The 23,880-nt window shown below is 39.1% G+C and overlaps 1 protein-coding gene across 2 annotated transcripts in view; it reads right to left on the bottom strand.

Annotated features, from left to right (window-relative positions):
* Positions 1-23,880, bottom strand: part of Bmp5 (bone morphogenetic protein 5) — a 124,344-nt gene that overhangs the window by 49,398 nt on the left and 51,066 nt on the right. For both annotated transcript variants that reach the window (XM_036193844.1, XM_036193845.1), the window contains exons 2-3: positions 21,659-21,851; positions 8,903-9,051 (exon numbers count right to left, since the gene is read on the bottom strand). In XM_036193844.1, coding sequence (XP_036049737.1) covers positions 8,903-9,051; positions 21,659-21,851 — 342 coding nt within the window. The remainder of the gene's footprint in view (positions 1-8,902; positions 9,052-21,658; positions 21,852-23,880) is intronic.

Genomic DNA, 23,880 nt, shown 5'->3' with positions numbered 1-23,880 from the left:
AACAATGTAAGTACAAGTTGACAATGATTCATGTGTTGATTTCCAGTGTCTTCATATCTTTGGTGGAACCATATCTAAAAGTGTCTTACCAGTAAGTATTTTATCAGCCAGAGTGGTTGAGTATGCCCTTAATGAAAAGTCAGAACAAATAAACCAAAGCACTATCTACGGGTGTGCTCCTAACTCAACTTCAGAAGCTTACCCATGCTAACATCCCTCTATGAACTAGCTCTCCCTTGTGAATTTACCTAAAAAACACATTTATGTCATCATTTCTACCACTGTAAAGAAAGAGCTTTTCCTATGGTAGAGTTGCACCACTCAGAGTTACCTCCACTCCACTGCAGAACAACAGACTTTGATTCCTACCCTACTGGGTGCCCGGCACCTCCATCCAAGGTAGCTCCACACTTCTTCCAATGATCACTGTTACATTCATTTTGTCATTGTTATAACTAAGATTGTAACTGTTTTTTTTATCAGAGATAAGATTTTAATTTATTGTGCTGGCGAGTGTTCTTTCCACTTGACACAAGGTAGAGTCATTTAGGAAGAGGGAAGTGCAATTAAAAAATCTCCCACCAGACTGGCATGTGGGCAAGCCTTGGGAGCATCTTCTTGAGCAATGACTGAGGTGGGAGAGTTCAAGCTTATTGTGGATGGTCCTACCCCTGGGCTGGTGATCTTGGGTGTAAAAGGAATCAAGCTGAGCGAGCCACAAGGAACAAGCCAGTAAGCAGCTCTCCTCCAAGGGCTCTGGATCGGCTCCTGCATCCAGATGCCTCCCCTGGTTTCCCCTCAGTGATGGGCTGTACTGTGTAAGCTGAGAAAAAAACCTTTCCTCCCCAAGTTGCTTTTGGTCATGGTGTTTTATCAGAGCAACAGAAACTCCAACTAAGACAGAAATCGGTACCAAGAGTACACTAGTCCTATGAGACCTCACCTTCTGTCTAGGGAGGATTAGGGAATGACTTTGGAATTTGGGGCTGGAAAAGCCTTTGAGTGCTCAGAGCTTAATAAACTGTTGCAGGAACTCAGATTATTTGGAGAGCAGTGCAGCCGATGGAGGTCTGGCTGGTGAAGTTTCAGAGGGAAGTTTAAGAGTCCCTTCAAGAGTCTCAGGGGCCATTTATATGATATTTGGAATTAAGAACCACTAAAGTAAAACCTTTGCTTTGCTGGGAAAATTGATACTGGACAGCTGGGGCTGAAAATCAGCTGTGGTTAAGAAAAGACCAACTGGGAAGTGTTTCCTCCATGTTAGCACACAGAAGCTGTGGTCCAAAGAGATCAAGGCTGTGCCTTGGGCTAGCAGCCGAACTTGGTAATGTGTAAGAATCTTCTAGGTAGTTCTCATTTTGAAGGCATGAGAGGTTCATGAAAAGCCACTGAGGCTTGGCACTGAAAGAGGCCATTGATGAACATGCAGTCTTAGTCACAGTAAAAACCGAGGATTGAAGAAGTAGGGGAAAGGTAAGGATTGGCACCATGTGGCAGGGTCAGGGTCCCTGAAGAGAACCCATGAAAGGCTATCAGTAAAGAACAGTCCACTTGCAGTAGATTCTCTAACATATTGGAGATTCCAGTACCATGGGATGACCTCCAAGGACAGCAGCAGCCATGGAGTGAAGCCGCCCTGAGCCTGACAGACAAGCTGCATGTGTAGCAAACTGTGGAGCTGGAGAAGTAGAGCCCTTTGGGGCTCAGAGGATTGTGAGAGGGTCCCAGACCTCAGTGCTGACATTTTTACACTGTCATAGTGTGGTTTTGCTTTGATTTGATTACAGCTGTGCCCTGGCTCTTTCCTCTCGAAATAAGAAAGTATTTAACTTGTTAGTTTGATTTGAGAGGAGCCCACAGTCGACACTGAGCTTTTAAAAGAGACTTTGTAATTTTAGAAGAACTTCGGCATTTTAGAGAGACTTTGTATATTTTAAAGAAAATGACCTTTTAAAGTTGTTTGAATGTTTAAATGCTGTGTGGCTTTTAAATTTTGAGATAATTTTTTAAATTGTAATATTAGTATTAACATACCATCTTGATGACACGTGAAAAAGGAAAGGCCGATAGTTGAATAGTTGTGTATTTTTGTGTGAAATTGACAAGGGGTCATTGTGTGAGCTGAAGTTTTGTTAATTTGACACTAGCTAGAGTCGTTTGGGAAGAGGGAACCTCAATTGAGAATACCCCACCACAATGGCCTGCAGGCAAGCCTGTGGGGCATTTTCTTGATTGATGATTGATTAAGGAGGCCCAGCCCTGTAGCTGAAGTTTTCCTGTGTCCTGCCCAGTGTGCAGCCACTCAGACCCAAGTAAACACACAGAGGCTTATATTAATTAAAACTGCTCAGCCATTAGCTCAGGCTTTACATTGAGTAGCTCTTACACTTAAACTCAGCCCATTTCTGTTATCTATATGTCACCACGTGTTCTGTGGCTTGACCTGTGTGACATTACATGCTGCTCCCTGGATGGCAGGCTGGCATCTCCTGGCTCAGCCTTCCTCTTCCCAGAATTCTCCTTGTCTGCTTAGCCCACCTATACTTTCTGCCTGGCTACTGGCCAATCAGCATTTTATTAAACGGGTATACAAAAGCATTATCCCACAGCACAGCCCATTGTGAGTGGTGCCACCTCCTGGGCAAGTGGTCCTGGAATGTGTAAGAAAGCAGGCTGGATGAGCCAAGAGGAGAAAGCCAATAAGTGGTACTCCTCCATGACCTCTGCATCAGTTCTACATCAGAGTTCCTGCCCTGACATCCCTCAATGATAGGCTGTGATGTGGAACTATACACTAAAATAAACTCTTTTCTCACCAAGTCACTTTTTGTCATGGTGTTTATCATAGCAATATGAACCCAAACTAAAATATCTATTTATCCATCTTCTTCCTATGGGCCCCACATATCTACAGTAGTTACACTATTCAGTTTTCATCTCATTTAAATTAAGTGTCAAAAGTTAAAAATTATAATTCATCTATAAACTATAAATTTCTGTCTTTGACATGCATCAATTACAATGGAATTTAATTTTGATTAATACTTCAGTAGTCTTTTCTTGATTCGGGTTCAAAATTTAGTGGCATTTGTAAATCTCCTACTGTAAACCCCAAGTTTTACCTTGACATAATGGATAATAGACCCATGACTTCCTTCAAAGGCAAATGGACTTTATAGGCTTATTTTTAAAAGAACTTTATCTTGTTTGGGGACATTAAACAGTACACTAACTAAGCAACATTTTGATGACTTGAACACAAATGAATCAGAAACATATGGGTTAGATTTTTCCTTGACACACAAGCAGGTTTGAATAAAAGAGGAAAAAGTCATTGGCAAAATTCAACCTGAGTATTGCCAAATATAAAATGTCTGAAAACAGGGCTTTTAAACCAACATTCTAATGAGCCCCAAAATACTATCTTTGTTTTTCCATCCTTAAATTATTCTATAAATCTGTGTTTTAAAAAGAAGTAATTAATTTACTTGGAGAGTTTAAACACACAAAGTACCAAACAATGGAAAATGGGGTGTTGGAGAGAGACCCAAGTCTTAAAAGTGAGATTAAAATTACTGTCTAATAAACTATGTACATATGTGGATAAAAAAAATTACATATATGTATTAGAAATGTTCGTGAGAACCACATAAGTCAGATAATTGTATCTTTGCAATTTAGGAGATTGGAAATCTTAAGTTATAGATCTAAGCCTATTAGATTTTACTATTTAAAAAATAGTACCTATTTTTACCACAGAAGCTATTAGCCATGGTGAAAGAATGATGTACAACTTTGAAAATGATTTTGTACATTGTATAAAATAATTTGTCTGCAAGTCTTCTGGATTTTGCAAGGGAAAAAAAGGAGATATGTTTGAAATGTTTGGGTTTTTTGTGGAAACAAACAAATGGAACTCAGAAAATCATCTGTTAAGCATGAAAAAATTCAACAAAATATCCTTAAATTCTCATGACATCCATTGCAGTTCACTGTCAAATTTCTAAAAAGATTATTTCACAATCACATAGTTTCCACAGGTTCTCTGAGTCACAGTCCTGCTTTTTATTTTGATAGCCTTTTGATTTCCAAAATATATTTAGACCTGTTTCCCATTTTTCTTTACAGGAGAGGATAAATAAAATTCAATAGTATATCTCATGAACTTTCTCCTCATTTTGTGATTGAAGACATTTAACTAAAGGACTGTGGTTTGCTCTTGTGGACAGATGGGCCACAAAGACCTTTTATGTCATTTTCAACATAGCTTTTTTCAAGTATAGTTTATTGCACTTTATTCATTTATTTTTGTGTGTATATGTGTATGTTTGGGGGACTGTACATACTATGACACGTGCATGGAGATTAGAGGACAGTTTGCAGGAATCAGTTCACTCCTTCTACCACAGAGGTCTTGGGTACTGAAGTCAGATCATCAAGTGTGGCATAAGGTGACTTTACCCACCGAGCCACTTCACTATCCCTCAAGACAGTTTTTTAATACATGAGTCCTGCATTGTGCCAAGCATGGTAGATACAACCGAAAATGAGCAATGCACAATCCCTGACACCATGAAATTGATATTCGTTCAAGCACATAATCATAGTTAGGTTCTGATGGTTGATTAAAGTGACAACTATACTTTCCTAGCCTTAGGATCTAGTTGCAAGGGTATACGATACTGTACCCTCTGACTCCATACCTCTTCCATGATTTTATTCACTTTCTTAATAGAATCTGGAGCCATTTTTATGCATGAAAGTTGTTCTACCCAATTCTAGATGGTTAACTTTCCCCTGAGCAGACCACACATTGCCATTCTATACATTTATTAACATTGTTTCCTCATCCAGAAATAAATCACCCCTCCATTTTCCACTGCCGCTCCTCACCCCCCCCAAAAATTCTCTCTTTCTGCACCTCTGTTTCTTAAGATCCTACCCCAAAGCTGGGGGTATAGATGCAAGTCAATGGTAAAATGATTGCCTAGCATGCCTGAACTCTATCCAACACCACATATACCCAGGATTAGTGGCACTTATCTGTAATCCCAGCATATCAGAAGTGGAGGCAGGAGGCTAAGACAATGAACGTCTCCTTGGCCACCTAATATATTTTAAGCCAACCTGGGATACATAAGGCCATGCCTCAACAAAACAAAGGATTTTGCTCTTAAAAACAATACATTCACAATCTAATATTGCAAACAATAGATGGTCTGTTGGCTCTGTTTGAAGTAATGTCCTGTTTGCCATTTTTCTTTACAGGCAAGGATAAATAAAATCTAATTGAGAACCTACACCATCACTGGGAATGAGTGGAACTGCAAAGAGCTGAAACATCTGGTTAATTCTATTTATGGGAAAATAATGTCACATGTATAATCGCTATGAGGCTGCAGTTAGTAAAACTAAGGTCCCAGGAGGGTCCTCATTGTCCTAAGGCCATGCATGCTCCCTTTCTGCTTAAAATCATGAGGGACCATAAAAAAAGAGCTACCAGAGAATTAATCTGTTAAGTCTCTGTGAACACTGATCAGAGGCAAGGAGGAAGTTACTAGAACTGAAACAAAGTCATGCTGGGCATGGTGGTGTTTACGTAGGATTTCAGCATTTGCAAAGTTGAAACAGGATCATATGTTTGAAGACCACCTAGGCTCTGTTGAGCAACTCTGTGTCAAACTTACAAAATGGATCTGCCAAGGACTTCTGCAGAAATGGTTCTTATACAGGGTAATCTGACACTAACTGAGTATGTTCTAACATGGACTCCTACTTATATTCTGTTTATGAGATTTGTTTCAGACAGAGGCATATTTCTCTAAAGACTTACTTTATATTTTATGTGTATGGGCAGCTTTTTGTCATGTAGGTCCATGTACCACATGAATGAAATATACATGGGATCCAGAAGAGATCACCAGATCCCCCAAAACTGGAATTACAGACTATTGTGTGTTGCCATATACATGATGGCAAACAACCCAGGTCCTCTTCAAGAGCAACAAGTGCTTTTAACTGCTGAGCCATCTCCCCAGGCATCACACATGGACATATGTCACATCAAGACTGGGGAAACATGTCTAGCCTATATGGGGGAGGGGCATTAATATATTAAAGGAATTATTATTCTCCCTCTTGGTTGTCACACCATTGAAAGAATGGAACCCATGAAATGAGAATTTCTCAAAAATCTCCTGCTGGAAGAAGAAAGGGCCAAAACCCTGGTGGCAACCAAATAAGGAACTTCCCAGGTGAAGTTGGAATAGAGACTAACCTCAAAGAAAACACTTGGCACTGACACAGCGCTGGACAGGTGGCCACACCTGCTGGTCCTGTTCTGTCAAGTGTATCTCTTGCTTTCTATTTAACCTTTATCCTCATGTCAAGACCCTGAAGATAGACTTGGATGGGCAAGGGTCACTGGATGTCTTTGTCCCTCTTACCAGTGTGGCCATATTGAAAAGTATTTGCTTTCTGGCTTGTACTATTTTTTTAATTGTCTTAAAGATTATTTATGCATGAAAGACCAGATAGCCTGGAACATTTAACTATTTTAATATTCTTCATATTAGACATCTATAGAAACAAAGAAAAGCACCAAAAGGTAGGATCCAAACCGAAACTAAAATTCAAAAAAGTTGAAGTATTTGAAAAGAGTTCAATGCTAGTTTGTTTTGGACTCAAAATGATAAATAATGTAATAGTTCCTTCAGGCATAATTACTTATAAATTGTAAGAGAAATAAATATGAGCAATTAGAAACTTAATATATAAAGTTCTTCAAGAGCAAAGAAATCGACAGTAAAACAGAAATTAAACTGCATAAATCATAAAAGAAATAGAAAAGCAATAGAGGGGAAGAATGAAAAAAAGCAAAACTTCAGAAAATGCATGCGTGGTAAGAGGAGGAGTGGGGATTAAAAGAAAACAAACAAGTTGATCATGTTTCATAGATTTCTTGATTTGTTTAGTTAGACATTTCAGGCATATCCCCTGGGAGAACACTTGGATAAGTACACACCACTAACTCAGTTTCTCTCCTTTGGGCCACATACCAAGGAAGAAACAATTGGCTCCACCCCCACAAAGCTGATTTCCCAGTCACATTTCTGACCATAAGTGTACAGTAGTCTAAGACTGTAAGAATTATTGGAAACTCATTAAATGTGTTCTTTTCCTTGGCTCACATCCATAATGCTTAAACTTGATGATTTTCAACAATAACTTCAAATCCATAATTAGAAAACATTCTACAGTCCCAGTCCAACATAGTTTAATTGCTTACAAAATTTTAAAATTCAGTATTACAAATGAAAATCTGTGGAGAGTTTTTATTTGGAGGCAGAAGAGTTTGAGACTTTATCCAATAACACTTTCAGTGGGAACTATTTTTTTCAGATCAAGATTTGGGGCACATGAAACGTTCACTTGATTAACCTGGTGACATATTTAATTTGTGACTCTCACCTCATTCCACATATACAGTCTTTGGAGTCAGAACATTGTTCATGATGTCTCAAACATGCTATGAAGCTGGCTGGTGATTGGTTAACCAGGACCACCAGGAAATCTTTGTACATACAGCTATTACCTTCCTTTGAAAGAGACCAAGACAGACCCTGACTGGATTTAAGTGTGAAGTCTGTTAAGGAAGGTGATAGTATATTACAGGGGGCAGAACTAAATGAGTCACATTCTAGGTGCAATGCCCACTGCCTGATTCTGGGAAAAAGCAAACTTAAATAAGGATGTCTTCTGATCAATAAACCCTTTAAACCCCATGCTTTCTGAACCTAAGTGTAACATTGGAAGGATGTAGAGCATGAGATAATGGAGAACCACAGAGGGTATTTGAAACATTTAAAAATTACAAAACAAGCTAACACAAATTGAATACTCATGTTCTACCCTCCTAGTATGACACATAAAATTTTGAGTGACCTGGAAGTGTAAGTTTGAATGACAGTATTTGAACTCTCTGTGATCAAGGACTGAAAAGGCTATGAAAAAAAAAAATTGTCTTAGGCCTCTCTGCCCTTATCTGACTGTGCCAAAGTTCTTTCTATACAGACTACAGAGTCTGTTCCATTTGTCTGAAATGTCCATCCCTATAACTTCTAACTAACCATGTCTTCCTTGTCTTGAGGACTATAGTTCTGTTCCACTCACTGTATTCTTCCTCAGCCCATGGCAGACTCGGGAACGTCACCATGTGACCATGGTCTTACTCATGGCAAACCTCAGGAAGCCATTTCTGCACACGCTTCCTGCCATGGTGTCTCCAGCCCCAACGTACACAGCACTTAGCAGGTCCTCAGTGAACACTTGTGTGTGCAGAATAATTAGGGTTTTGTGTGAGGTTCCTAAAATGAGCCTAAAAGCAAATTAGTCTTTGACCAAATATCACAGCACGTTAACAACTTTGCACAATTTTTTCATGGCCCTGACTCCATCTGTATCCCCTCTCCTTCCTTGTATTATTAATTGCTAGTTCTTTTGTTTCCCTACCATGTTAAATATACTTTCTCTTTTTAGACTTACGTTCAGATAAAAATATGTGTATGCCCTCATAACCACAACCAAGCCATAGGTCCATAGCCCTTGTCATACTGGGTATAGTGTAGTAGTGTTACTAGTTTCCACATGGGTCTTAAACACCAGGCTGAAAAATCTCCTGAGAGCAAAAATGGTACCTACTTTTTACCATGCCCCACCCATGCCTAAATCCAGTCAATTTGTGTATAGAAAATAAATACTGCTCTGTGAGTTGATTTATCAATATTTTGCATTATCCTAAGGAATGTGTTGCCTTGTACATAACTATGAAGCATCAATTAAATAACACAAAAAGCCATGGGTCCAAGCAAAGCCCATTAAAAACATCTAGGTCAGGACTTACCATCCCCCGTCTCTGCACAGAGCTGTAAACCCAAATTATTCTGTGGGTTAATCACCCAATGGTTGCTGGTCACAGTGATATCGAAGACAAGCCAACCCACATCCAAAGCTTGTGCCTTCCTCGTGTCCAACAGGAAAAGATCTGCATCCCTAAGAAGAAAGGAATGAAAAATAAATGAAAGGTTTGAATAAAGACCATAATTTCTCCTATGAAAGTGAAAACATTTCAAAAGCACTTTTAAAGTAACAGGAGTTAAAGAACAAGGAGACAGGGGACTCTAATGATGAACAGTAAGACATTGCTACCTCCCAACCCAAACCTGGGAACTATTAGGAATATCTGAAAGTAATTTCTATTTTTCTGTTTCTCATTGTCACTTCATGCTAACTTAAGGGTCTTAATTTGGTCCCTGGTCATCATCAGGGCTCCCTCCAACCAACATCTGTTAGTACCCCTTAAAAATAGAAAAGAAAAATTATTAAAATGAATTGAGACAGAAACAAAAGTAGCTGCTCCCATTTGGATGAATGCAGACTCTCGGAGGAGCCCGGGTAGGGGATGTGTCAGCATCTGTTTCAGGGATAATTGTTGTATCCTTTACATTTTTAATATAATACTTTTATGGTGAAGTCCAGAAGGAGTCACTCACTAAATGTGCCACTTCATGAAGAGGTCAGACTCATGAGTGGACAGGCGCAGCCCACAGTGGCATGCTTTCACGTCTTCTGTGAGTCAACATTCCCTTTCAACAATCACGGCAGTGAACAGAAGTGCCTATGCACTACTACAATCTGAACGATATGACAATTAACATTTGTGAACAGATCTTGAATCTTGACGGTGCTCTCAAGTTATAAACATATGTTTGTCAATTATAGAGTGGCTTTATCTGTTCCTTCCCGACTACCACCAAGCAGTGAGCTAAACGTTGCCTGCTCCTGGCATTTCATCTTTAAGTTGTCATTTTTACATTAATGGAATTGGGGCTCAGATTAATCAGTTGTAAAACACCAAAACTCCTCCAACATAAAGTAAAAACAACAACAAAAACCACTAATATCATTTTGAAATGGACTTTCCTACTGTTCTGAATCTTTTAAAAAGCATACTGTATAAAGAGAAAAGTAAAGCTATGCCATACTAAGTTGTATAATGGCACTTTGGAAGCATCTCAAAAATACAGAAAATAAATTTTGTATAAGTCATACATAGAAATTAATTTAGAAAAACTATAAAAATTGAAATATTTTTAACAAACATGAAAGTGAAACTCTAAGTCAAAATTTTCAATATTTAGGTACTGTATATTCATTTCTTCAATTTTACTTGATCTGTACTACTCACTCAGTAACCAGAGAATTAAAATAAGAGACTAGGAGAGTAAAATCATCTAGTTATCTAATATTACACTGTAAATACTCAAAGTATTTAACATAGAAAGGCTGCAGACACTGAGATTTGATCCAGGAGGTAGTTTGGCAGATCACGGACTTCTGATGAGCCGGAAGTGCAAGGCAAAGAAGAGTCACACTGTACCATTTGAGTGTTCAGGACCCATTTTATCCATTCCATTAGACAACGTCAATCAATTGTTTTCCTTTCCTAACTTAAGAAGGCCATCAAATATATGGAATAAGTAAACCCTAAGAAAATAAGGATTGCACTTAGTGTTGAACTACTTGACTGGTATCTCTGAAGTTGTAATCTTTTTAAGTAACTACATTGCTTACTTCTTAAACGGGAGTCACTGTGTCTTGGAAAAGACTCAAGGGCTACACAGCTTTCAAGACAGCTCTCTTTTGAAATATGATATTGTGCCCCAATCATTTCTTCAAAACTGTATCCATTGAAGCACTTGAAAAACAGTAAAAAGAGATAGCTTTGTGTGTATCATGTATGTGCACATGTTTGTATACATGTGTCTATGTAAGTGCTTGTGCATGCATTTGGAGACCTAAACTTGGCCTTCCTCAATCACTCTCTACTTATTTTCTAAGATGGGGTCTGTTGCTGAGCCAGAGACCCAATTCTAAGAGGCCAGTTAGGGTGGTCCAGGGATGATCCTATTTCTGACCCTCAGTACTGGCATTTTAGCTGGGCATCACTGCACCCAGTTTTTTACTTTTATTTTGTTAACATGGGTGTGGGGATCCAAACTTGAGTATTCAAGCTTATGTGTTAAACACTGCCAACAGAGACATCTCCCCAGAGTCCCCACAGAGGGCAATTTTGATAGTTTAAATTAACAAAGTTCTGTAGGTAGCCATTTAGGTGATATTTTCTATTACTTTAAAACTGAATTACAACATCTTTTCATAAAAGAACCATCCAAGGTCAAGTCACACATCTTTCTAACATGTCCATTATCAGTAATAACTATGGACTTAATGCATATGTTTAGAGGGGAAATCATACCACAGGACTTGTGCAAGCTCTAAATGTCTGCATTCACTGACACAAATTGCAACACACTAGAAGATAATCTATAAAGTGTGGTTTCAAAAATCCATATAGTCTAGTTTACCTCTGAAGAATTATAGATATTCAACTGATTTCATAGTTATCAACATGTTTTCCTATTCTTGAACAAAACTATTTTATTCTTATTTCTTTTAGTTCTCCTTTCTCTGTTAATATAAAAACTTCTATATTACCTTCATACAATGAAATTTGCTTCAGAATATTGAATATCAATCAATGAACACAATGGCAGCCATTCTGTGATTTCATTCATGCAATTCCATTCATGATTGTAACAAAATAAACCCTCTCTAAGTCTATACAAAATTAGGTGTGAATTCCTTTGAAGTATAAAATTTCTCTACCATGAACTTATATCACCAGGAATAGTAGAAAAGTCTAATCATTTCCTCTGAACAGTCTAAAATAAACCTGTTGCTCCGTCTCACTGTTATCATTTGACATTTTTTTCCTGAACTTAGGACTTCATGCATGCTAGTCAAGAGCTCTACCACGGTGCCGGTACTTTGACTAAAAAAGAATAAATTCTTTTTTTTTTTTTTTTTTTTTTTTTTTTTTGGTTTTTTGAGACAGGGTTTCCCTGTGTAGCTGTGTGCCTTTCCTAGAACTCACTCTGTAGCCCAGGTTGACCTCAAGCTCACAGAGATCCCTGGCTCTGCCTCCCAAGTGCAGGGATTAAAGGCATGAGTCACCACCGCCCGGCTAAATTCTTCTTTTAAGGTGGCCACACTTTTAGTTGTTTGCTATAGAAACTTCAAGAAATCAATACACTCACTCGGAAGTTTTCACACGTGAAATGGAGAGTTCACTAATGTAAAATCCTAAGGAAAGCAGGAAGAAAGAAAGCATGTCTTTAAGATCCTTGGGCAGTGAGGTTATCAATGGATGATAGGAAAAATAAAAGGAGTTTTAGAAATCTAATTGCAATTGGCTGAGAGGTGAATGGGGAAGTGGAAGGATTGGAAAGAGGAAACAGCATGGAATTCGGGTGACTAAGTGGCTACAGAATCAAGTAGGAGTGGCTTTTCATTAAATAATTACATAATATTGCTTATAGGATGCATTTAAACATCTTCACAAGATAAAGCACTTACTTTCTTTCTTTTTTTTTTTTTTTTTTTGAGATAGGGTTTCTCTTTGTAGCTTTGCGCCTTTCCTGGAACTCACTCTGTAGCCCAGGCTGACTTCCAACTCCTAGAGATCCACCTGATTCTGCCTCCCCGAGTACTGGGATTAAAGGCGTGCGGCACCATCGCCCAGCTAAGCATTTACCATTTTAACACAAGATAAATTAAGGTGGACAATACTGACTATCCCCTAAAGTCAACATGTATTTAATTATCTGTCCATAGCACCACATTTGGAGTTCAAATACAAAATTTCTTTATGAATCAAATCACTTGACAAGAGGTAGTGGATAAGATAATATAGTTACTTTTGATAATAAACTAACAATTACAATAATATGTATACTGCTTTTTTTGAATTTGTACTCCTTTTTCCTGGCAATAGATGGCATCTCCAGTTATATTTTGCTGCATTGTTTTATGAAGGATAGTGTATGGCTTGTGGATAATATATTTTCTTGCTTACTTTTAAGTACAATTGACACATACTTCACATTGATATTTTCCATCCACTTAAGCAGAGGTATAATATTTGGGAGTCATCTATTTCTTAGCTAGTTTCCATTGCTGTGATAAAACATGGTGACCAAAAAAAAAAAAAAAAAAAAAAACCAACTTGGGGAGGAAAGGATTTATTTCACTACACTATCATATCACCATCCATGATGGAAAGAAGTCAGGACAGATTGATGCATGAGCAGGCTTTTTGGACCCCACTACCTATGGTGGGACATCTCAAACAGCCTTGAGGCAGGAGGAGGGGCTTGGACCTGCCTCTACTAAACTTACCTCCCCATGGGAGGCCTTGCCTTCTTGCATGAGGGGGAAGGGTTGGGAGGGGAGGGGTTGGGAGGGGAGGGGTTGGGGAGGGAGGCTGGAGGAGCGGGAGGAGGGAAGAGGGGATCTTTGATTGGTATGTTAAAATGAATTTAAAAAATTCTTTATTAAAAAAGAAGAAGAAGTCAGGGCAGAGGCTCAAACAGGGCAGAAACCTGGAGGCAGGGGGTGATGCAGAGGCCATGGGGGGGGGCTGCTTATAGTCTTGCTCTTTGTAGCTTGCTCAGCCTGCGTTCTTACAGCACCCAGGACCACCAGCCCAGGGGAGACACCACTCACAGTGAGCTGGTCCCTTTCACATCAATCATCAACCAAGAAAGTGTGCCGCAGGCTTGGTCACATGCCAATCTGATAGGAACTTTTTTTTTTTTTCCAGATTAGGTTTCCTCTTCCAAAATGGCTCTCACTTGTGGCAAGTTGATATAAAACTAGCCAGCACAGTCTGAAATGACACACTGTAAGTATACTTTCCCAAAGCCGGGTACTATAACTCCCAAGGGAAATTATGCAAATACCTTTAGGAAATTCATTTAAAATCTATACTTAAAATTTGGGATCTGTGAATTAATTCATTTCTCTAAACTTTGGGAAGATTTGTTAATACATTCCTCACAATGGATTTTAACCCCTAAATCAAATAGGATAAGAATATTAATTTGAAATATCACAAAGAAGTAAAACTATCTATATAATCAATAATAATGGATAATGTAAGAAATTTTCCTGATTGTCGAACATTATGTGGATATACAGATCTCAATCTTTCTCTCTCCATATATGTATAATAATTAACTAAAATATATTATAAAATTAGTAAATTTACTATATATAAGGCACATGATCCTAGAAGGGATATGTTATATTAAAACAAAGTGTGGTCAAGGGAAGCTTGGAGACACTGCCAGAACATTCACCATTCTACCTCATCTCTACAGTGTACCATGATGTCTCCATATTTCCTAAGCTTCTCAGAATTGAAACTATTTCATCTTTCACAGCATATTCCTTGAATAACTCATCAAGCCTAGGAAAAGCATAACTCACTTACACTTCCATATCACAGTCCATGACACAGGAAATCAGGTCAGGGACTCAACTGGCAACATAATCAATTACTAAACAAAAAACATGATGTCTCTTCACGTAAACATCACCACCATAGAACTGAGGAAGTAATCAATGGTTCTAGTATTGAGCACATTGACAAAATATGTCACAATAATAAATGATAATTTCTGGTGGGATTTTTTTTTGTCTTAAAGTGAAAAGTTTGCCCAGTCCCAATGGATACATCTACAAAACACCCCCACCCCTAAGACTCAGCGAAAACTGCAGGAGAGGGAACTGAAAGATTATAAAAGACAGAGGAGCAGGGAGTTTGCTATGAGATGGTGTCTCCTAGTAACATCAGAAACTATACCATAAAGTCTCACCATGCCTAAACATGAGCTATGCAAGGATGACACCAATGGACACACCAGTGTGGATGGGGGAAAGCCACGGACACGCCAGTGTGGATGGGGGAAAGCCACGGACACGCCAGTGTGGATGGGGGAAAGCCACGGACACGCCAGTGTGGGTGGGGGAAAGCCACGGACACGCCAGTGTGGGTGGGGGAAAGCCACGGACACGCCAGTGTGGGTGGGGGAAAGCCACGCACACGCCAGTGTGGGTGGGGGAAAGCCACGCACACGCCAGTGTGGGTGGGGGAAAGCCACGCACACGCCAGTGTGGGTGGGGGAAAGCCACGCACACGCCAGTGTGGGTGGGGGAAAGCCACGCACACGCCAGTGTGGGTGGGGGAAAGCCACGGACACGCCAGTGTGGGTGGGGGAAAGCCACGGACACGCCAGTGTGGGTGGGGGAAAGCCACGGACACGCCAGTGTGGGTGGGGGAAAGCCACGGACACGCCAGTGTGGATGGGGGAAAGCCACGGACACGCCAGTGTGGATGGGGGAAAGCCACGGACACGCCAGTGTGGATGGGGGAAAGCCACGGACACGCCAGTGTGGATGGGGGAAAGCCACGGACACGCCAGTGTGGATGGGGGAAAGCCACGGACACGCCAGTGTGGATGGGGGAAAGCCACGGACACGCCAGTGTGGATGGGGGAAAGCCACGGACACGCCAGTGTGGATGGGGAAAGCCACGGACACGCCAGTGTGGATGGGGGAAAGCCACGGACACGCCAGTGTGGATGGGGAAAGCCACGGACACGCCAGTGTGGATGGGGGAAAGCCACGGACACGCCAGTGTGGATGGGGAAAGCCACGGACATGCCAGTGTGGATGGGGAAAGCCCCAGAGGCCTCAATGCTACACAACAAAGAGGAAATGAAGAAATGCAGAGAAAGGGAGAAATAGTTTTTCCTGGGAAGAGGACACCTGAAAACATACATACAAGTAACACTATATAAACTAGTAGTTTATATTTAGGAATACAAATATATTATACATACATATATATTATATAAAAATATGCATGTAACAACATGAAAAAAGAGGCCTGAATTTAAAAGACAGCAGGAGTGGTTGGGAGGGCTTGAAGGAAGGAGAGGGAAGGGGGAATAGTATAATTATATTATAATCTCAAAAATAAAAGAAAAACGGGGAAAAGGTTAAAGCTTGGATTGTTTACTGATTGATGATTTCAGATGACCCTTATTATTTCATATAAAACAAACATGGACTTTTAAAATTCTGAAAATCATGAGTATTATTGTGACAGAATCTGATTCTATGATGTGTTTCAAATGTTTAGATAAAAAATTGGTCAAGCAACCAGGCATGGTAGCACACGCCTTTAATCCCAGCACTCAGGAGGCAGAGACAGGAAGATCTCTGTGAGTGTGAGGCCAGCCTCATCTACATAATGAGTTTCAGGCCACACAAGGCTACATAGACCCTGTCTTTAAAAAAGATAAGAATATTAACTGAAATTAATGTTATTGAAATAATTCTTAAGTTGTATTTCTATTAAGAAAATCATTATTTTTACATTGTAGGGTTTTAGATTATCAATTTGTTTTGTTTTGTATTGTTTTTCAAGACAAGGTTTCTCTGTAGTTTTGGTGCCTGTCCTGGATCTCGCTCTGTAGACCAGGCTGGCCTTGAACTCACAGAGATCCGACTGGCTCTGCCTCCTGAGTGCTGGGATTAAAGGCATGCACCACTGCCGCCCGTTTCAACAAATTTTTAATATTTAGTAAATTGTCAACTATAATTATACCCTATTTTACCCTGCAAAAGAATTTCTAATTGTTTATGTGCTACCCAGTAAATATACAGAAGTTCCTCCAAGTCAATAAGAAAAAAAGGAGATAAAATTATTTCACAGACAATTCAATTATTTTTCAACCCCCAGAAAATGAACACTGTGCCCAGGGTGATTTCTCCAGAGCTCAGGAAAATGTGGTGTGTCTTATGATCCACCCGAGAAACCTTCAGGGAAAAATCAAGAGATTTGCTGTTTTCTGAACCACATCATTCCCACATTCATGTTTATAGTTTAAATCTCCCAATGCAGCAGAACTTCCTAACCTTGGAAATATGAACATTTGGGATCAGATCATTATTTGTTGCCCTGGGTCTTCTAGAAGGTTTAGCAGGATCCTCTATGCAAACTCAGTATATCCGCACATTCAGTGCCAGTGGTGTACACACAGCTCCCACACCATCCCCACTATTGAGACAACCAAAATTACCTTCAGACATTGACAAATGGTCCCTAGGGAGCCATGTGGCCCTAGCTGAGAACTGCTGATATAATCAAGCTTGATCCCTGTATACTAAGAAATGTAAGCTGTGCTTGAGTGCTGTCTGTCCTGGGCAGAGTCAGCACAGCCTCCTCTGAGGGTCCTGCTCTGCTCTCCTCGAGGGACCAGGAAATCTTCCAGTGTAGAAACTGTCAACATTCATATATTTGGAAGAATGTCCACAGGAGAACTCCAAATCTTAAAGAAGCAAGAAGGGAGAGAGAGGGTGCAAAGGGAAGCTGACCGTCAACCAGGATGATGATGGCTGGACTAAACACACCAAGGAGGGAAGGAAGCTAATGATGGGGAGCGGTCAAGCCTAAAACGTTTACAGGGGTGACAGAAATTTATGTCCATAGTAGACATTAGGAAAAAATGTTGACTCCTAAAAAGCTCATTTTCTTTGGTGGTGGGAGAAGAGAGAGAGAGGGTGTGTGTGTGTGTGTGTGTGTGTGTGTGTGTGTGTGTGTGTGTGTAATTTCTAATTTAAATGTAGCACTTTGGTACAGCACCAGACACAATAAGTGGCCAGTAAATGAACCATCACTACCTATTTTGCTGTTGATCATATTATTTGTATATTATTTAATTAATTAGATATTTAGGCCTCTTAACATTTCAATGTATAATATTTTAAAGTTAAAATCCACTCCTTCATCAGCCTATAAAAAGTTCCTATCCATCCTGAAAGGTAAGCCCCTAGAGCCCTCCCCTGAGGCCCCTCACCCACCCACATGAAGAATTCATTTCCTTTCATTCATGTTTCCACATCACTTAGTGCATACTTACATCATAGTTCTTAGCACATTGTATTATTGTTATTAAAGTCTGTGTGAGGCAGGCTCTCCACATCCCGTGTCCCCCAGGCTATGAGCTTTTGAGATCTTATTTACTCTGCCTTAGGTCCTCTGTGCTTGCTCAACAAAAGCATGCGTGTGGCGCTCAGCTGCATGATCTGGAAAATTTAATAGTGTGGAAACCTCATTTCTCAATAATGTCAATATATGAGGTGTGACTGAAGAGCAGTGCATTCTATATGGAATTTGGAGCTGTTGGTTTTATATAAAACGATTAAAATAAATGAAATGATAGAAAAATGTGTTACCTCTTGAGCAGGAAAAATAAAGACTTGGATACCTATCAGAACACGTCTTCAAATTGCACACATTTAAATATGTATAAGCATAAATCATGGGTGTAAGAGATGGTAAGAATGAAATATATAATGTAAAGAGTTGAAAGTTATATAGAGTAAACAAGTGGGAAAGCAGATGATATAACAGTTCTGTCTGCTTTTGTAATGTAATCACGCTGATGGAGGATTCACAGACTAGCTGGGTAATAGATCAGCTGGGGTCTCGAATGTGAAGCACATTCAGAATATCAGTCTGAATGATAGCGAGGATACACACACACACACACACACACACACACACACACACACACACACACAATGAAAGCAGTACCTAGGGACAGCGAGCTCCCATATAAGATAATACAAACATACCATTAGAGACACTGAACTAAAAAGTGCAGACCGTAAGGATTTCAATTACTTCTGAGTTTTATTGAAAATACTACATTAAAAAAGTTACAAGTTTGATGATGAAAGCTTCGAGGGATGACATACATTTTGAAAACATGAGATGTTATTTTCTTTTCCTACCTCCATTTTAGTTCTTTAAGGAACAGCATGTGTGTGAGTGTGTGTGTGTGTGTGTGTGTGTGTGTGTGAGTGTGAAACAAGAGTAAATTATTTCAAAGATTTATTTTAAAATTACTTTTGTATTGCAATTATTTCTGTTTTAACTGTGATCATATAATGTGGAAATGAGGAATTTTTAACTTGGTTTTTCTCTCACAGAATGAAAGTCAAATTATTATGAAAAAATCAATAGAAAAAATAAGAGAGTTAATTCTTAGCTCTCACTAGGAAAAAAGAGACTTATTTTTAAATCCTGATATTTTGATGTTGGTCCTTCTTACTGAGGAGGGGTTGGAAATTCTACTTAACATTTATGTAACACAAAGTTGCTTCTCTCTATCCTTCCCTCTCTCTATGTGTGTGTGCAAAAATATCCTGAGCAAAACGAACAGTTGACTTGTACTGGTCAGCTTTCCATTACTACAATGAAATACTTAAAATAATAAACATATAAATTTTAAAAAAGCGTTGTTTGGACTTGTAATTTTATCAAGTCCAGTCAGTCCTGATCAAATGGCTCAATAAATACCTTTGGAACCTTGTCTGAAGAAATACATCATGGTAGGATCCTGCAGCTGACCAGCTACTCATCAGTCATGAGTCCCACATTCCTCTTCAAGGCCATCCCCCAATTGAAGAAGAATCTCTGGTAAAGCCCCCATCACCTCTTAAATACCTAGGACACCCCTCAACAGTTCCATGCTGAAGATCACACTTTTAACATATGGGTCTTCGAGGGACATTCAACCTCAAAACTATAGCAGGACCTGAATAAAAGTTGTCCTTTTGGTCAATAAAAGAAATCAATATTTAGAGTCAATCAAAATATTATCAATGAGTAATACCAGGTATATCAAGGATTCTTTTGAATAAGACTTGAGATATTAAGTAACCAAGTACAACTTAATGTCCATTAAAATACACATGGCTCTCCACCATAAATAATAGTAAGGTCACAATATTAACTCAGAACAAGTTAATAGTGCTGAGGATAAAAAACAAACACAATACTCTTCCTTCCACTGTAGAAAAATAGTTATAAGATAAAAATTATATAGTTGTAGAAATATTAAGTAATGTTCAAAATACTATTTTCAAATTTCGCTTGACTCTAACGGATACTACCATTACTTAATACGAAACAGATGTTTTCTAGGACTCATTACATATGCAGGTCCTGTGCCTTAATTTTGTAAGTAGAACAACTGGCCGGACATTATGAGCCACACCTGAAATCCCATCACTTGATAGGCAGAGACATAGATCTGTAAGTTCTAAGCTAGCCTGAACTATATACAAGAGCTTATCTCAAAAAAGAACAAAAGAAAATCAATGAGCAAAATCAGCACTATAGTAAGATTTAAAAAAACAAAAATATTCACCCATGGCCAACAATTACTAAGGTTAAGAAAATGACATGGATCTTCCTGATTTCTTATTAGTTTTCTTTAAAAATAGCAGTGCATATAGAGTAAAAGTTATTAAAATGACCCATTTTAATTAGTGTTCCATGGAATAATAATAAGTGCTACTACACATCCAAAATTCAATTAACAAATAATTTTGAAGAAGACCAGCTAAAAGAAAATCAGTAACCTCTGTAACCATGAGCCTGACTAAGGCTTTCTGTTTTGCATTTTGAACCTTCTCCAGGTTGTCTAATGGAGGTATTTGACCTCAGCCTTTTATCTTCACTGAGTACTGTGAGAGACTAATGGAATGTTCTTTGGGAAACTATTACAGTTGAATAACAAGAAAAACCTAAAAACTATATTAGGGAACTATAAAGAGACATCAAGGTAAAAAGGAACAAGACACTGACGCTTAAGTATTTGCCTCACCAAAGGACATAGTGGTTCACCATTAGAAAGATTTGATCTCGTGAGTGGGAGCTACTGGCAGAGGAAGAGCATCTTGCTGTAACAGGTCAATTGTCCATCAAAGATAACTAATCATTGATGAAAGGTGTTATCCACATGGTTTCTGTGTTAGATTAAAGGTCAGAAAACATGCCTCATGTCCCTCTATAGTTCATACTTGATGGTTCATTTGCATTCAATTGTCAGGGACATTTTCATATATTTAATGTTTCCATCTATCATCTGTTTTCATACAGTTCTCAAATATCTTTCCTCAGGATATATACTGGTTGTTTGTCAAGTTCTAATATAAATATAAGTAGAACTATCTTTATTCAAAATACACATAACTAATTGTATAATACCCCACCCCTTACCTAGCAAGCCAGTCCTTCTCTGAGTACAAGAATACTATATTATTTAAATAATTTATATGAAATTTTTATATAGATAGAATAAATAGAAAATGCAAATTTTCTGGACTGGAAGGCAAATTTACAAAACGAGACAAAAGCCCAAGAAAGAAAGACTATAGAGAGAGATGTGATACTGTTTTGGTACACAGATTGGTCAATAGTAGAAAAATATGTAAACTGTAGGAGGAATTTTTAATTTTTTTATTTTTCAGACGTATTTTCAAATTTCATTTATGTATATGTGTCTGTCTGTGTGTTTGTAGGCATATGTGTATCAGGTGCCAAAGGAGGTCAGAAGAGAGGTTCAGATTCCCCGGAACTGGAGATAAGGATGGTTGTGGACCACCTGATATGGGTGCTGGGAGGCAAATTTTGGTCCTCTACAAGACTGAGAGCTCTCAACTGCTGAGTCATCTCAGCAGCTCCTGCCTGAGTCTTACTTTTCAAAGGACCTCTACCTGACTCAGAATCTCCCTTCATCCAAGAAAAGCATACTGTGAATTATACAGTTTGTCAATAGCTTCTAAAGTAAAATTCAGTCTTTGTTAGGATAAATAATTAATATAAAGTTGATACCTATTTGTGTATTCCTTGATGATCTGATAGATGCTAATCTTAATTGTTTCATTTTCAAATCGATGGTGGCTCTTGTCCTTATATATCCGGAATTCGGCCGCTGTCACTGCTTCTCCGTGTGGAATCTGGGTCAGATCAAACCGAAACTCTTTGTAATGCCTTCTCTGATGAGAAAAGTCCTTGTCTCTTTCAACTGAAAAAAAATTAAAGGAATGAAGAAAGGAAAATGTTAGCCCTTTATAAAATATGGAAATTCATGACAAATTCTCTGCCTTTCAAAGTGAAGACAAACAGGATAAAACTGTGAAAACACTGAAACCACAGACTCATAGGTGTTTCCAGCTAAAGGAAATTCCATAGACCTTTTAGTTCATTCCATAGGCCTTTTAGTTCAAATGCAATGTAACCATCTGGTTTTATACCAATTCCTGGATCCTAAATGGAAAGACTGTCCAAAAATGTTTTTAAAAATGAAGGTTATAAAGTGATTGCCAATATGGATCAAGCACTGGGACATAGATTTCATACAGGAATTTAAGAGATGTTACAGAAGTCTGCAGAGTTCCAAGTGAAGTCAGTGATGTGTCAGCCAGCTACACAGGAAAGAGGGAGGAGGACAAAGCATCCGTAACATGGGACCTTATTGGTGGCAGTTCCGTTGACAAATACATAAAGCAAGTTCTTTTTCTGATTTCAACCAAATTTATTTTTAGCTGATCCATAAGCACAGCATTCACATTCATCAAGTAATGCCTTGATGGTGGGGTTGTGATGTAGGCACTGTCTAATGTTTCAAGTTAAATACATATCCTCTAATGGTGATCCTTCCTTCACAGAAAGAAAAAAAAAATCCAAAATCCTTCTCCCATCTTTGTGAAGCAGCCAGTAAGCAATGTTGCTTCTGTGGGACAGGATACCAAGGTAGCTCCCTCCACCTGACTGCAATGGATACCAAAAGAAGGATCACTTCTGAGCTGACTTCCCCAGGTGAAGGCTGTTTATTTATTCATTTACTTCTGTGAATTAAATATTTTCCTATACCTTAAGGCTTTTTCATGAATGATTATTCTAGTAAACTAACATCTAAAGACCCCTGTCTCCTCCCACTCAGGCTGAAGAGGAGACTAGCTCCCTTCTTTAGCTATCTTTCTAACAAATTAAATAAAAAATATAAATCTCCCAAGGACAGTAAAAAATGCTGAGGGATTTAGAACACTAAGTTTCAAATATATTGCAACATGATATGACTTAGTGTACTGTCTCCCACAGTCTCCTAGTGGCTACCATAGCTTTCCTAATGAGTTAGCTACAAAAAAAGGATTCATTTAGGGACAATCACTGTTATTTGATGGACTTAAGTTTTTCTGTTTATTGATTTTTCAAAATCTTAATTAGAATAATATAGGATTATGTTGTGGAAAAAACAAAAACTGCTATAATACACAATATTTTAGGCATTTCATAATTACTGTCAACAGTAATTTAAATTTTCCCAATGACTTGAGTCACTGATAAAATTTTAGTACAAAAATATAAAAATACATATAAGTGCCAGATTTATAAATTTTAAAAATGGTGTTAGCAGTAGAGCTGACCCTGTTGACAGGGGCATGGGTGAGCTGGCCCAGCCCCTCATCTGCCATGCAAGACCATAGGCAAAAGAGAGATGCCTTCATCAACCCCACATTCCCCTCACTGCCTATAGCAGGTGGGAGAGCTGGCCCTGAGGTCGTGAGAGCTGAAGAGCTGGTCCTGCCCATCACAGGCTGCAGCAGGCCCTGAACCTCACCTGGAGAGCACAGCAGAGCTGACCCTGTTGGCAGGGGCATGGGTGAGCTGGCCCAGAGGGTTTGAGAGCCAGAGAATGGTCCTGCCCCACCCTCGTCTGCCATATGATGGTGTGAACAATGGAAAAATGCCCTCCTCATCCCTCAGCCCTTACTCAGAAGAGTGGACCCTGCACACACCTGGGCACCATAGTAGAGTTGGCCCTGGTGGTTTGGGTGCAGGTGAGCCCTGACTGAGGGCATGACAGCAAGGGAACTATTTCCACCCCCTGCTGCCTGCAAATTCAGTGAGCTAGCCAGGGCAGTGCTGGAGAACTCGCCCTGGTGGTGATGATGAGGGAAAGTTGGTGGACTGACCAACTCAGCTACCACCCAGGACCAGAACCAGAGCGATGAGTTGGCCTACCCCAACATCCACCCTATCTATGAACTGCT

This window comes from Onychomys torridus, chromosome 7 (genome assembly GCF_903995425.1).
Source record: "Onychomys torridus chromosome 7, mOncTor1.1, whole genome shotgun sequence".
Taxonomy (NCBI): Eukaryota; Metazoa; Chordata; class Mammalia; order Rodentia; family Cricetidae; genus Onychomys; species Onychomys torridus.
Note: the sequence above shows the minus strand (reverse complement) of the source record. Positions and strands in the feature narration are given on the sequence as shown.